General features: G+C 47.7%; 1 protein-coding gene across 1 annotated transcript in view; it reads left to right on the top strand.

Annotated features, from left to right (window-relative positions):
- The first annotated feature begins 11106 nt into the window (after positions 1-11106).
- Positions 11107-14020, top strand: part of Gnptab (N-acetylglucosamine-1-phosphate transferase subunits alpha and beta) — a 77808-nt gene continuing 74894 nt past the window's right edge. The window contains exon 1 of the mRNA XM_069991345.1: positions 11107-11293. Coding sequence (XP_069847446.1) covers positions 11177-11293 — 117 coding nt within the window. The 5' untranslated portion in view covers positions 11107-11176. The remainder of the gene's footprint in view (positions 11294-14020) is intronic.

Below are 14020 nucleotides of genomic sequence, written 5' to 3'. Positions count from 1 at the left end.
AACTCTTCTTCCACCTCCTTGACCTCGTCCTTGTCCTCCTTTTCCTTTTCCTCTTCCTCTTCCTCTTCCTCCTCTTCTTTCCTTCCTTCCTCCCTCCCTCCCTTCCTTCCTTCCCTCCCTCCCTCTCTCCCTCCTCTTTCTTTCCCTCCCTCCCTCCCTCCCTCCCTCCCTCCCTTCCTTCCTTCCTTCCTTCCTTCCTTCCTTCCTTCCTAATTTCTTTTGTTTTGCTAGTCCAAGGGCTTGAACTCAGGGCCTGGGCACTGTCTTTGAGCTTCTTTGCTTATTTTGCTCAAAGCTAGCACTCAACCACTTGAGTCACAGCTCCACTTCCAGCTTTTTCTGTTTATGTGATACTGAGGAATCAAACCCATGCATGCTAGGCAAGCACTCTACCACTAAGACACATTCCCAGGCCCATGAAACTTTTTCTTTTCTTTTTGGTCTGCCTTAGGGCCTGAACCCTGGGCCTGGACACTGTCCCTCAGCTCTTCAGCTCAAGGCAAGTGCATTACCACTTGAGCTATAGCACCACTTCCAGCTTTTTTCTTTTTGCTTATGTGGTGCTGAGGAATCGAACCCAGGGCCTCAGGCATGCAAGGCAAGCGCTCTACCACTGAGCCACCTTCCCAGCCCCATGAGTACATTTCTTATCAAGCATTGTTGCTTCCTCCTTTGTTTCTCCTTACTATCCCTTCCCATCTCCCTGCCCTCCCCCCAACCCCCACATGAAACTTCTTAATAGCACCACCAGATGGGGATCAAGCTTTTAACACATGAGCCTTTTTTTGTTTTTTGTTTTGTCAGTCATGGGGCTTGAACTCTGGGCCTGGGCGCTGTCCAGTTTCCTGGTGGTTTATTGGAGGTAAGAGTCTCACAGACTTTCCTGCCCGGGCTGGCTTTGAACCACTATCCTCAGATCTCAGCCGCCTGAGTAGTTAGGATTATAGGCCTGAGCCACCAGCACACTGCTCAACAGGAGCCTTTGAGGGGCATTTCATATGCAAACTTTATTAACATTTTAATTGTTTTTGGAGTTTCTTTTTTTTTTCCTTTTTTTTTTGGGGGGGGGGGGTCCAGTTGTGGGGCCTGATCTCTGGGTCTGGGCGCTGTCGCTCAGCTCTTCAGCTCAAGGCTAGCACTCTACCACTTGAGCCGCAACGCCACTTCCGGCTTTTTTCTTTTTGCTTATGTGGTGCTGAGGAATCGAACCCAGGGCCTCGAGCATGCAAGGCAAGCTCTCTACCACTGAGCCACCTTCCCAGCCCCTGTTTTTGGAGTTTCTTTGTGGCAAGTCGACCACAAAACACTTGATAAAAAGTCACCCATCATTTCATGGAATATAGGACTCCATAACAAGAAGAGCATGGTTTGTGCTATAGATTTGTATACTTTTTTTTTTTCTGGTCCTGAGGCTTGAACTCAGGGCTGGGCTCTGTCCTAGCACTCTACCACTTGAGCCACAGTGCCACTTCTGGCTTTTCCTTTTTATGTGGTATGGAGGAATCAAACTCAGTGCTTCATACATGCTAGGCAAGCACTCTACCACTAGGCCACATTGCCAGCCCAGATTTGTATACATTTTTAAGACTTCTCAAAAAGAAAAACCAGCCAGGCATCGGTGGCACATACCTGTAATCTTAACTACTTAGGAGGCTGAGATCAGAGGATCATCGTTCAAAACCAGCTTGGGTAAAGAAAGTCTATGAGACTCTTATTGCTACTAAACTACCAAGAAAGCTAAAGTAGAGCTGTGGCACAAGTGGTAGAGCACTAGCCTTGAGCAAAAAGCAGCTCAGGGACAGCGCGGAGGCCCTGAAGTTCAAGTCCCTGGACTGGCAAAATAATAAAATAAAATAAATTCATGCTGTCCTTCTCAATTGGGACAAAACTATTTCATTGTTCATCCTGAGGAATGAACACACTGGAAAAACTTCAAAAGTGCATTAAGTGAAGAGCAATGAAGAACTAATTTTAATGAATATGCAGCCACAACTATAGTAACCTGCCAGTTACAAAAATTAACAAGAGAACAGAACAGATAACTTGGACACATGTTCCTTGTCTTAGCAGATTTTTGGTATTATATTTGAAATACATCGAGCAGTGCCACGGTAGGCACACAATTAGCTAACATTGGTTATAATAGTGACATGGCTTGTTATTGCTTTCATCATTACTACCATAAGCCCAGGTGTTGGCACCATATGTTAGAAAATAGACTCTGGCACAGTCAGAGAAACCAAGTCATAAAGGTATTAGAATGAATAAAGAGCAGGAAACACCCTCAACAGACCCCCATCAACTTCAATGGAAAATTGAATGGAAGAGGGACCTCAGGCATGGCATAATGGCCGGAGAGGTAGAGGGAGATAAGTAGGGTCATGGTTAGGAGGCAAGGTCACAGGAAGCTAGCTGGAGGGTTCAAAGGGGGTCTGGAGTTCATGGTACAAGTCAGGTCCAGGAATCTATTGTTTAAGTCCACTGCACCATCAGCTCCAAGCAATTCAGACACCTATCACCTGACGGGCGAAGTGGAATTTCACATTTAGATTAAGGTTCTGGGCTGGAGAATTTCAAGAAAGTCTTCTGGGGGAAGGGTAATTAGTGATCCAGGCCATGGAAACAATATTGAGTTATGAGAACAGATTCCCATCATTAGTTCCGTTAGAAGCATGTGGTAGGGGCTGGGAATGTGGCTTAGTGATAGAGTGCTTGCCTAGCATGCATGAAGCCTTGGGTTCAATTCCTTAGTATCACATAAACAGAAAAAGCCAGAAGTGGCACTGTGACTAGTGACACTGTGTTAGAATGCTAGCCTTGAGCAAAAGAGGCTCATGTACAGTGCCCAGGACCTGAGTTCAAGCCCCAGGATCGGAAGAAGAAGAAGGAGGAGGGGGGGAGAGGGAGAGAGAGAGGGAGAAGGAGAGGGAGAGGGAGAGGGAGAGGAGGAAGAGGAAGAAGAAGAAGAAGGAGGAGGAGGAGGAGGAGGAGGAGGAGGAGGAGGAGAAGGAGAAGCAGAAGCAGCAGCAGCAGCAGCATGTAGTAAACTAGGTTCTAGCGGCTCATGTCTGTAATCCTAGGTACTTAGGAAGCTGAGATATGAGGATCACAGTTTAAAACCAGCCTGGGCAGAAGGTCCCTGAGAACTCTTATCTCCAATTAACTACCAAAAACCCAAAAGTTGAGCCATGGATAAAGTGACAGAGCACTAGCCTTGATCAAAGATGATCAAGAGCCAGGTGCTGGTGGCTCATGCCTGTAAGCCTAGCTACTCAGGAGGCTGAGATCTGAGGATCACAGTTCAGAGCCATCCTAGCCAGGAAAGTCTGTAAGACTCTTATCTCCAATTGACCACCAGAAAACTGGATGTGGTGCTGTGGCTCAAGTGGTAGAGTGTGCTCCTTGAGCTGAAGAGCTGAGGGACAGTGCTCAGGCCCAGAGTTCAAACCTCATGACTAACCCTCCCCACTCAAAAAAAGCCCAATAATAGTGCCCAGGCTCTGAATTTAAGATCCAGGACCGGCACACACACACACACACACACACACACACACACACACACACACCCCTAAGTGTATGGTGGTACATGCCTATAATCACACACACACACACACACACACACACACACACACACACACACACACACACACACACACACACATCCCTAAGTGTATGGTGGTACATGCCTATAATCTCAGCACTGTTCAGACCCAGCTGGGCTGCGTACCTAGGCCCTGTCTTGAAACACTAAAGACCTGGGGTGTTGTTCAGTGGTAGAGCACTTAATCTAACATGCCCAAGGCCCTGAATATGTTCTTACCACACTGTTGTCACTATTGAAGTCTCAGTGCTATACTTGCTGGTGCTGGGTCATGTTTTGAAGTCAATCATCATGGATGCTGCCACCTAATGGTGACATGTGTTGATTATATGTTTTCAATTTTTTGTAATCTGGAAGAAGGATTCAGGCAAGGTTTATGTCCATGTTAACCATGGCAGAACATTCACTGCTTCTTCTACAAGTGTCTTCTAAGTTCCTAAGCTAATAGAACACTGATAGGCACAATAAGGATTTTGAGACATGTGAAGTCTAGTCCTGGCCCTGAAAATGCTTGTTCTAGTACACATCTACAAATCTGTGTATGTGTATGTTCATGTGCATGTGCATACCTGTCAGCCCTAGAGCTGGAACTCAGAGCACTGTCCCTGAGCATTTATTTTCAGAGCTAACACTCTACCACTTGAGCCACAGGTTCACTTCTGGCTGGCTTTGAATGTTCATCCTTGGATCTTAGCATCCTGAGTAATTTGGGATTAAAATGTGAGCCACAGGCACCAGGCTTGTAACAACTTTTTAAAGTAGACGAAGGATTCATGTACATTTTTCATTAAAGAAGATCCTCATAGTGATTTTTAAAACTAAGCCTCCAGTCATTAGAAAATGCAAATTAAAACCATATTGAGCCAGGTACCGGTGACTCATACCTGTAATACTAGCTACTCAGGAGGCTGAGATCTGAAGATCACATTTCAAAGCCAGTCCAGGCAGGAAAGTCCGTGAGACTCTCATCTCCAGTAAACCACTCAGAAAACCGAAAGTGGCACTGTGGCTCAAGTGGTAGAGCACTACTCTTGAGCTAAAGAGCTAAAGAGCTCAGAAATAACACCCAGGCCTAGAGTTCAAGCTCCACCAACAGAAAAAAAAAACAAAAAACATATTGAGGGGCTGGGAATGTGGCTCAGTGGTAGAGTGCTTGCCTAGCATGCATGAAGCCTTGGGTTTGATTCTTCAGAACCACATACACAGAAAAATCTGAATGTACTCTGAGGCTCAAGTGGTAGAGTACTAGCCTTGAGCAAAAGAAGCTCAGGTCCTGAGTTCAAGCCCCAGGACTGGCAAAAACAAAAAACAACAAAAAACCCATATTGAGTGGCTGAGATATTCACAGTGAAAAAAAAAAACCCCCACAAATGATAGCGACAGGTGTTGGCAAGGATAAGGAGAACCTGGAACTCTCTCATTCATGAGAATGTTGGAATGATATGCCCACTTTTTATCATAGTTGTTCATTCTTCTAGTCATTCACTGTGACACTTCCAGTTTAGACAAACTAACTCTGGAATTAACCACTCTAACTATATTGATGTTTATTAGCTGGGGTGAAGTCATTCTGTGAGGGCCAACATTCCAGCAACCAAGGTTCTGCCTGGCTGTCTGTGTCTCAAGGTTGCTCTGGCCTGGCCTAGCCAGTAACATTAACCTCACCTCCCATTCATAACATAGTACCCATCTTCTTGCAACCTCCTTCTCTATAAATATCCCTCCCTTAGCTGGGTGCTGGTGGCTCATGCCTGTAATCCTAGCCACTCAGGAGACTGAGATCTGAGGATCACTGTTCAAAGCCAGCCTGGGCAGGAAAGTCCATGAGACTCTTATCTCCAATGAACCACCAGAAAACCAGAAGTGGTTCAAGTGGTAGAATGCTAGCTTTGAGCTGTAGAGCTGAGGGACAGCACCCAGGCCCAGAGTTCAAGCCCCACGACTGACAAAACAAAACAAAACACCTTCCTGGCTTAATGGTGGCCTGTCATTCTTTGCAGCATTAAACTTTTCCTCCCCTCTTGGACGTGTGTGGAGTGCTTTATCCTGTTGAGACATCTGACAACGTTCGTGGGGTTTTATACTGTTTTCTTGGGATTGCTGACTTGGGATCCATCTTGGGAGGACTGGTGTGGATCTTGAGGCAATATTTTAGAACCTGTTGTCAAATGGAGGGCTTGAGAGAACTTAAACAAGGAAGTTAAATAGAGGCAAAATCATACATTCTCTTACTGTATTTGGCTCAGTGTAATGACTTACAGATTAAATCATCTACCTGTTGCTTTAAGCAGAGAGGCAATAGGCTGGTTTATCCATGAACCATTAGGGGGATTTATGAATAAAGGGACTTCCGGTTGAATTGGTAGGATAATCTAAAACTTCAGGGGACTTGAGCTTCAGGTGAAGGAGTGATCAGCAGCAACCGGGGGAGGGGGGAGGAGGAGGCTCGTATAGATGCTGCAAAGGCTGTAGAACCAGACATCACTGGCAACACAGGTGCCCTTTGTCCTACCTCTCTCTCCCTCTCTTTCTCTCTCCTTCCCTCTCTCTCTCCCCCCCCTCCATTCAGTTTACTTCCAGATTCAAATGTGTGAATTTATCTGGCTAGAAGTATCCAAATCAAGCTGGTACTTGAAAAGAGTGGCGTGGGCTCAAGAGGAAAAGTATAGACGAATAAAGAGGAGATTTAGGGGAGATGCAGTCAAGAATTCAATGCAAAATTAAGAAGAGTGAGGAGAAGGGTCGGAGGGGAGGGGAGGGTAAGAATGTTGAAAGGGGTGGCATCCATCAAGATGCCTGGTATTCATCAACTGCTTCGTTAAATGGCAACTCCTTTGTACAGCTACGGAAAGATAATGCACCAAATAAAATTAAATTTTAAAAAGAGACACATCCAAATCACACCTAGCATCAGGGTTGTGCCTGTAACCTGTCCTTATCTCTCATTTCCCTGAAAATCCGTCTCTAGGTTGGATGGACCCGATTCAAAGCCGGTGGGTTTTGCAGTGAGTGTGGTGTTAAGTATTGCCAGTAGAGGGCGATAAAGGGCTATTGCAGCAGGACCTGTCTTCTCTCCCTCATTTTGTGGTTCTGGCTTTTTCCTCTGTCCTGCTGGGTGGTGAGTTAGACGCTGAGAATGCGAACGTAGAGAGGTGCTCTGCCTCAGCCTGGCACGCCCAGGGGCACAGCCTTCTGGTGACCTTGCCGCCCTGGTGTGGTGTGCCCACCACCTGCCAGGGATCATTGACAGGACACTGTGTATCCAGGCTCAGCAACCAGGGCAGCGCCCCAGAGCCCACTGTGCAGCTGTTTCATGCCAGACAGTGCTTAGCGGGAAACACGACAGGTTTTAAAAATAAGATTTATATATATTTTTTAATGTGGCCAGGCGTTGGTGGCACAAGCCTGTTAATCCTACTACTCAAGAGGTTGAGATCCTCATGAGGATCACAGTTCAAAGCCAGCCCGGGAAGGAAAGCTCTTGAGACTCTTATCTCCAATAAACCACCAGAAAACTGGAAGTGGCGCTGTGGTGGTAGAACACTCGCCTTGAGCTGAAGAGCTGAGGGACAGGGCCCAGGCCCAGAGTTCAAGCCCATGACCTACAAAACAACAACAACAAAAAATGTGAAAAGCCACGGGTTCAAGTGCTAGCCATGCCCAAAACAAAACGAATGAAAAGGGGGAGGCAGGGAGGGGGAGATGAGGAAAGTACATGGTGAAAGTGAATTATATATAATGTACATATACACAATAGATAGTGTGTAATGTCATCATATCAATACATTATATGTATGTGGCTATATAATGTATATTATATTTTATGTGAAAGCAATTGTGTATATGTATGCATGCATACTCACAGACATCTACGTGCACACACAGAGCTAGACAGTATAATGAGCCCCTCTAAATACTGCTGTAAAAAAGGGGTGGGGAAGCTGGCATTGGTGGCTCACACCTGTAATCCTAGCTACTCAGGAGGCTGAGATCTAAGGATCACAGTTCAAAGCCAGCCTGGACAGGAAAGTCCGTGAGACTCTTATCTCTAATAAACCACCAGAAAACCAGAAGTGGTGCTGTGGCTCAAGTGGTAGAGTGCTTGCCTTGAGCTGAAGAGTTGAGGGACGACGCCCAGGCCCAGAGATCAAGCCCCACCACCGACAAAAAAAAAAAAAAAAAGAGGGGATGGGGAGAGAGAGAGATTATAATGGGGTGACTTTGATATAAAAATATATACATGTATGAAAATATCACAGCAAAACCCGTTGCATAATTAATTTACACTAATAAAATGTCACATGCCATAAAAAAATAAAACAAAAGCCAATAAAAACTGGGAGAGAAAAAAAACACTTAGCCAAGTACTATATTTGAGAAACTAGTTCAAGACCAGCAGGACAGGCTAAAAATAAGAGGAATGGAAATTACAATAATAAAGAAGCAACTAAAATAGAAAACCACAGGATAATAGGATGAGCCAAAAAGGAATCCAGTTCTTTGAAAAGATTGTGTAGGAAAAAAAAAAAGAGATGACAGCTGGATGTCTGTGGCTCACTCCTGTAACACTAGTTATTTAGGAGGCTGAAATCTGAGGATCAGGGTTCAAAGCCAGTGTGGACAGGGAAGTCCATGAGCCTCTTATCTCCAATTAACCACCAAAAAGCTGGAGTTGGAGTTGTAGCTCAAGTGATAGAACACTAGCCATGAGCTAAAAAAAGCTCAGGGACAGCACCCAATGCCTGAGTTCAAGCCCCAGAATCAGCACCAACACAACAAAACAACAACAAAAAGCCCAGAGAGGATGCACTGAAGTAATGCTAACATAAAACAAAGGTTAAGTAATACAGATGGCAAATGCTTTTGTTGTTGTGACCATTGTTATTTGTGTGAACTAGGATCTTTGTAGCCCATGTTGTTTTTAAATACGCATGCACCACCACACCTGCTACAACAGACAAAACTTTGCATGAGTACAATTTCCCATACAAAAGTGATGTATCCTTGGGCTGGGAATATGGCTTAGTGGTAGAATGCCTGCCTAGCATGCATGAAGGAAGGTCTCTGTCCGATTCCTCAGTATCACATAAACAGAAAAAGCCAGAATTGGCACTGTGGCTCAAGTGGTAGAATGCTGGCCTTGAGCAAAAAGAAGCTCAGGGACAATGCCCTGGAAGTTCAAGCCCTAGGACTTGCAAAAACAAAAACAAACAAAAAAAGTGATTTAGCCCAGCCCAATTTTCCAAGTGAGTACTACCTCAAAACTTAATTTTTTTATTCTTCATAACATCGTAGTTTCTCTGAAGAATGTTGCAATTCAATTTATGAAAACCATAAGATTGGGCTGGGAAGGTGGCTCAGTGGTAGAGCGCTTGCCTTGCATGCATGAGGCCCTGGGTTCCATTCCTCAGCACCACATAAGCAGAAAGAAAAAAAAAAGCTGGAAGTGGCACTGTGGCTCAAGTGGCAGAACGCTAGCCTTGAGCTGAAGAGCTGAGGGACAGCACCCAGGCCCAGAGTTCAGGCCCCACGACTGGACCCCCCCCCCCAAAAAAAAAGAAAAAAGAAAACCATAAGATAGGCCAGCCCTATCAATTTTCTTTCCCTTTCTTTTTCTTCCCTTTGGTTGGCTGTGGGGCTTGAACTCTGGGCCTGGGCGCTGAACCCTGAGCTCTTCAGTTCAATGAGAGTGCTTGAAAACTTGAGCCACAGTGCCACTTTTGGTTTTCTGGTGGTTTATTGGAGATAATAGTCTCACAGACTTTCCTGCCTGGGCTGGCTGCGAACTGTGATCCTCAGATCTCAGCCTCCTGCGTAGCTAAGATTACAAAGGCATGAGCCACCAGGGTCCAGTCCTATCAATTTTCTTATTAGCTCAAGGTAAGGAAGGCTTCCTGACTTCTGCACACAAAATATGTTCAGATCAAAGGCAGAAAGTTCCATTTTTAGGGCAGGATTATTTTCTTTGGTTGTTCTTTCTCTCTGTGTGTCTCTGTGTCCTTTTGTCTGTCTCCATACCTGTCTCTCTGTCTCTCTCCGTACTGTACCTAAAAAAAAATGTACTCACTGCTTCCTGATTTTTGAGTGAATTGAGAAAGCTGCCACAGGTTGCAGAAAGATGCTTCATTTCTGGAGAACTGGCTCACATCTTTGGATAGGTTGAAAGCCAGTTTTTCATCCCTGAGTCAGACAATTTCTTTCTAGGTCTAGCCCATGGGTAGAGACTCTCATGGCTTGGCCAAATGGCTCAGATATCTGCTGCAAATAAAACTACTAAGGCATCCTGTGAGTGTGGATTTCAGGTAAATTACAACTACTTTCTTAGTATAAGTGTGTTCCTAATAGTGCATGGGAAATACTTATGCTCAAAGTGTGCACTATTTTTCTGAAATTCAAATTGAACTGGTTATTCTGACTTTCCTGCCTGGGCTGGCTTCAAATCGTGATCCTCAGGTCTCAGCTCCCGAGTAGCTAGAATTCTAGAGCCCCTGGCACTTGGTAATTAATTTCTCAGTACTCTACACCAAGCACCCTACCAGATACCAGACACTGAGTCAGTCAGGCCTTTGGAAAGAAAAGAAGCTTGGGGCTGGGAAGGTGGCTCAGTGGTAGAGCGCTTGCCTTGCATGCCTGAGGCCCTGGGTTCGATTCCTCAGCACCACATAAGCAAAAAGAGAAAAGCCGGAAGTGGCGCTGTGGCTCAAAGTGGTAGAGCGCTAGCCTTGAGCTGAAGAGCTGAGGGACAGCGCCCAGGCCCAGAGTTCAGACCCCACAACCGGACCTCCCCCCCCAAAAAAAGAAATGAAGCTTGGTTGTGTCATATGAGGCAAATACGACTGAGAGGGTCTAGGAGAAAGGGAAGTTCTACAGAGCTTAGTGTAAAACACGATTTCTCAGTTAGTGAAAGAAAAAGGGTTGTTTTTTTTTTTTGTTTGGGTTTTTTTTAACTGTGTTTTTTTTTGTCTTTTCTTTTTTGGTACTGGGGATCGAACCCAGGACGTTGCACTTGCTAAGCAAGCGCTTTGCCACTGAGCTACATCCCAGCCCGTGCGCCATCCTATGCACAGAAATATTGAGGGTATCACAGTGGGACCGCCTAGCTACAGGGGCGGGTCCTCTCTGGGTATTCTGTCCAATCCGGTGCCTGGGTCCTAGCCCGGTCTTTCTACAATTTTCCCCCCCCCCCCCCCCCGCCCTCCCCTCCCCGCCAGCCTACTACGCATGCGTATACGCTAAGGTCCGCGCCTGTCCTTGCCCCGCCGCCCTGCAGGTGGCGCTGGCGACCACGCCGCCGCCGCCGCCTCTCCCGGGCCAAGCCAGGCGGTGCCGGCCGCCTCGCGGTCCCAGGTCCGCCTCCGCCGCGCCGAGGGCGTGGGCTGCCGCCGGCTCCCGGAAGCGGCGGCCGCGGCGCGGAGCCGAGCGGGCGGCGGCCCCCCGGGAGCGGCAATGCGCGGCCGCGGGAGGCGGTGAGCGCAGCGCGGCGGGCCGGCCGGGCCCCCCCAGCCGGCGAATGGCGGCTCGTTGAGGCGGCGGCGGCGGCGGGCGCGGCGGGCGCGGCGCGGCGGCTCCGGGGTGATGCTGCTGAAGCTGCTGCAGAGACAGACCTACACCTGCCTGTCCCACAGGTATGGGCTCTACGTCTGCTTCGTGGGCGTCGTGGTCACCATCGTGTCCGCCTTCCAGTTCGGAGAGGTGAGTGGCGGGAGCCCGAGCCCCGCCGGCGACGCCGCCCCCCGGCCCCCGGCCCGCGTCCCCGCCGCGCCCCGCCGCGCCCGCGCAGCGTCCCCGCCGCGCCCCGGGGACCCCCGCGCGTCCCCCCACGTCCACCTCCCCTCCCCCCCGATTCATGGCGGAGGGGGGGGGAGCGTTAGGGGTTGTCATTTCGGGGATCCGATGCCACCCTGGCGCCCCCACCCCGGCCCTGGATCTAGACTGTGGTTTTCTCTCTCGGCGGCTGCTTGTCCCCCCCGCGGCGCGCTCCTGCTGTCTTTCCAGGCGTTTCTCTCCCCAGGGGCCACCCTGCTAATCTCGTCACCACCTTGCAGCACCTGATCTTAATCTCTTCTCCTAGCTTCAAACTTCTGTGCCGGAGCTATCCGCCTGCGTTTCTTTCTTTTTTTTTGGAGGGGGGGGGGTGTCCTGTGAATTTGAATGGGGAAAGTGAGCTGGCCCCCCACCTTCAAAGGGTTTAAGGTGGAAAGGTTGGACTGCCCGGGGTTGGTCGGTTAGCACGTGGAGGCCTGTGCAAGGTGTGCGCACACCGGTGGGAAAGGTCGCCCCGCCGGCCCCAAGGCGTTTCTGCCTGCCTGGAAATCCAGGAGGGCCCCTGGTCAGGTGACTGGGTAAAACTATCTTGGACTCCAGCCCCGGACCTCCTTGGGTCATGGGATTTGCTAATGATTTAGATCACCCAAGCTAGGCCTTTCTTGATCTGTCTTTTCGTTAATGTGCCCATAATGCAGCTCAGGTAATCCATTTGGGATCAGCCGGGAGAAGTGGATTTTGTGCTCCTTGGAATAAACTTCAACCCCTGCCCCCCCCCCCCCCCCATCCTAGGGCTTTAACTCAGGGTCTGGGCACTGTCCTTGAGCCTTTTCACTCAAGGCTGGTGCTTTACCAGTTGAGCCACAGCTTCACTTCTGGCTTCTAGGTGGTTCCCTGGGAAGGACTCTCATGGACTTGGCCTGCGTGAGCTGCCATCCTCAGATCTTGCCCTCTAGAATAGCTAGGATTACAGGTGTGGAAACCACCAAAGCCCTGTTTAGTAATACTCATCTTCAACAAGGGTACACAGACTTTCAGCAGATGAGAACTGGAAGAGGCTGTGTGTGATTTTAGCCAGAGGGAGAAATGCTGTATTTGCAAGTGATTTGAAATCTGCCTTCTCATTTTTTTTGTCGGTCGTGGGCTGAACTCTGGGCCTGGGCGCTGTCCCTCAGCTCTTCAGCTCAAGGCTAGCGCTCTACCACTTGAGCCACAGCACCACTTCCGGCTTTTTTTCTTTTTGCTTATGTGGTGCTGAGGAATCGAACCCAGGGCCTTATGCATGCAAGGCAAGCACTCTACAACTGAGCTAACTTCCCAGCCCCTACCTTCTTGCTTTTTATGATAATTTTCTACCAATACATTGTGCAACAAACAATAATTTTTAGAAAGGCTGAACACAGTACACATGTTTATGAAGTCTCTACCTACTTTGTACTTGTGGATTATAAGCTCAATAGGAGGAGTTAGCTGATGAATCACCCACACCGTGGCCCAAGCACAGTGCCAGGTACTGCCAGAGTGTGCACTCTAGGTGTTGAATGATGGCTGAATTGTCTGGCATGTTCCCAAGGGGGCACTTTTAGTAGCTCTAAGGACTGAAAAAAATAAGTCGCATAGGTCACGGTGAGAAAGATCCAGACTTAGAAGTGTGAAATCTGTGTAAACATCACAACCCCCTGCAACCTGGGGCCAGGCAGTAAGGGACATGTGATGGTGGAATAGAGTCTCAAACCTCTATTTATGGAGTAGGGTATAGTGGCTTAGTGCAGGAAGTCTGGTATCAATATTCTTGAAGTCACCACCACCCATCTTGTGATACAATCTTATTCAAGAGATAAATGAGTTCCTTATCTTAGGAATTAGAGGTTAGCAGTGAAGGACTTACTATTTGCATAGGCTTTTATCCATCTCCGCCCCCTCCCCCCCCCCCAAGCTTCCAGAAAGTTTGGGGTGGAATTAGCCCACACCCAGGATAGAAATATGAAATCCTGTCAAGCCTGGACTGATGGACCTTTTTCAGGAAACTCTCAAGTGTTCTGAGAGTTCATGTTGAAAGAAGGCCTTCCAATCTTCCAATCTCTGCTGGCGATTCAACAGCTAATACTCTACTTATTACTTTACTCTCTGCAGTTCTCTTTTCCCCCCTCCCTCTTGTTACAACTTAATGTATCTTAATGTATCTATAGCCCAGTTGCTATTGAGTTACTTGTTTGTTTGTTGTGAGATGGTCACGAGGCAGACTGTCTTGAACCCTACATTCTTCTGTAGTACCCCTCGAAGTGCTGGAACTCCAAGTGTGCACCACACCAGGCTGTGTGGTGTCCTGGTGTCTTAATCATCCCAGGCTGCCCTCTGTCTGATCTTAGAAAAGATACTTAATCTCTCTAAGCTTCCTCATCTCTAAAATAAATGCAGAAATACTTTCCCTGTAGGATTGGTGGGATTAAGATCGGTGAGAAAAGTATCTCTCATCTCCACACAATTTGTGACAATAATGGACTCTCATTAAACAGTAATTGCTGCTGCTGGAATTCATTAGTATTTTATATCCTTAATTTGGGAGGCACGACTCCCTCACGCCTGTAATCCTAGCTATACAAGAGGCTGACACGTGAGGATCATGGTTCCAGTCAGCCCAGGATATAGAAGAGG

This window comes from Dipodomys merriami, unplaced genomic scaffold (assembly GCF_024711535.1).
Source record: "Dipodomys merriami isolate MVZ:Mamm:240054 unplaced genomic scaffold, mDipMer1.0.p SCAF_10, whole genome shotgun sequence".
Classification (NCBI taxonomy): domain Eukaryota; kingdom Metazoa; phylum Chordata; class Mammalia; order Rodentia; family Heteromyidae; genus Dipodomys; species Dipodomys merriami.
The sequence above is the reverse complement of the archived record's forward strand: the minus strand, read 5'-3'. Positions and strand labels throughout refer to the sequence as shown.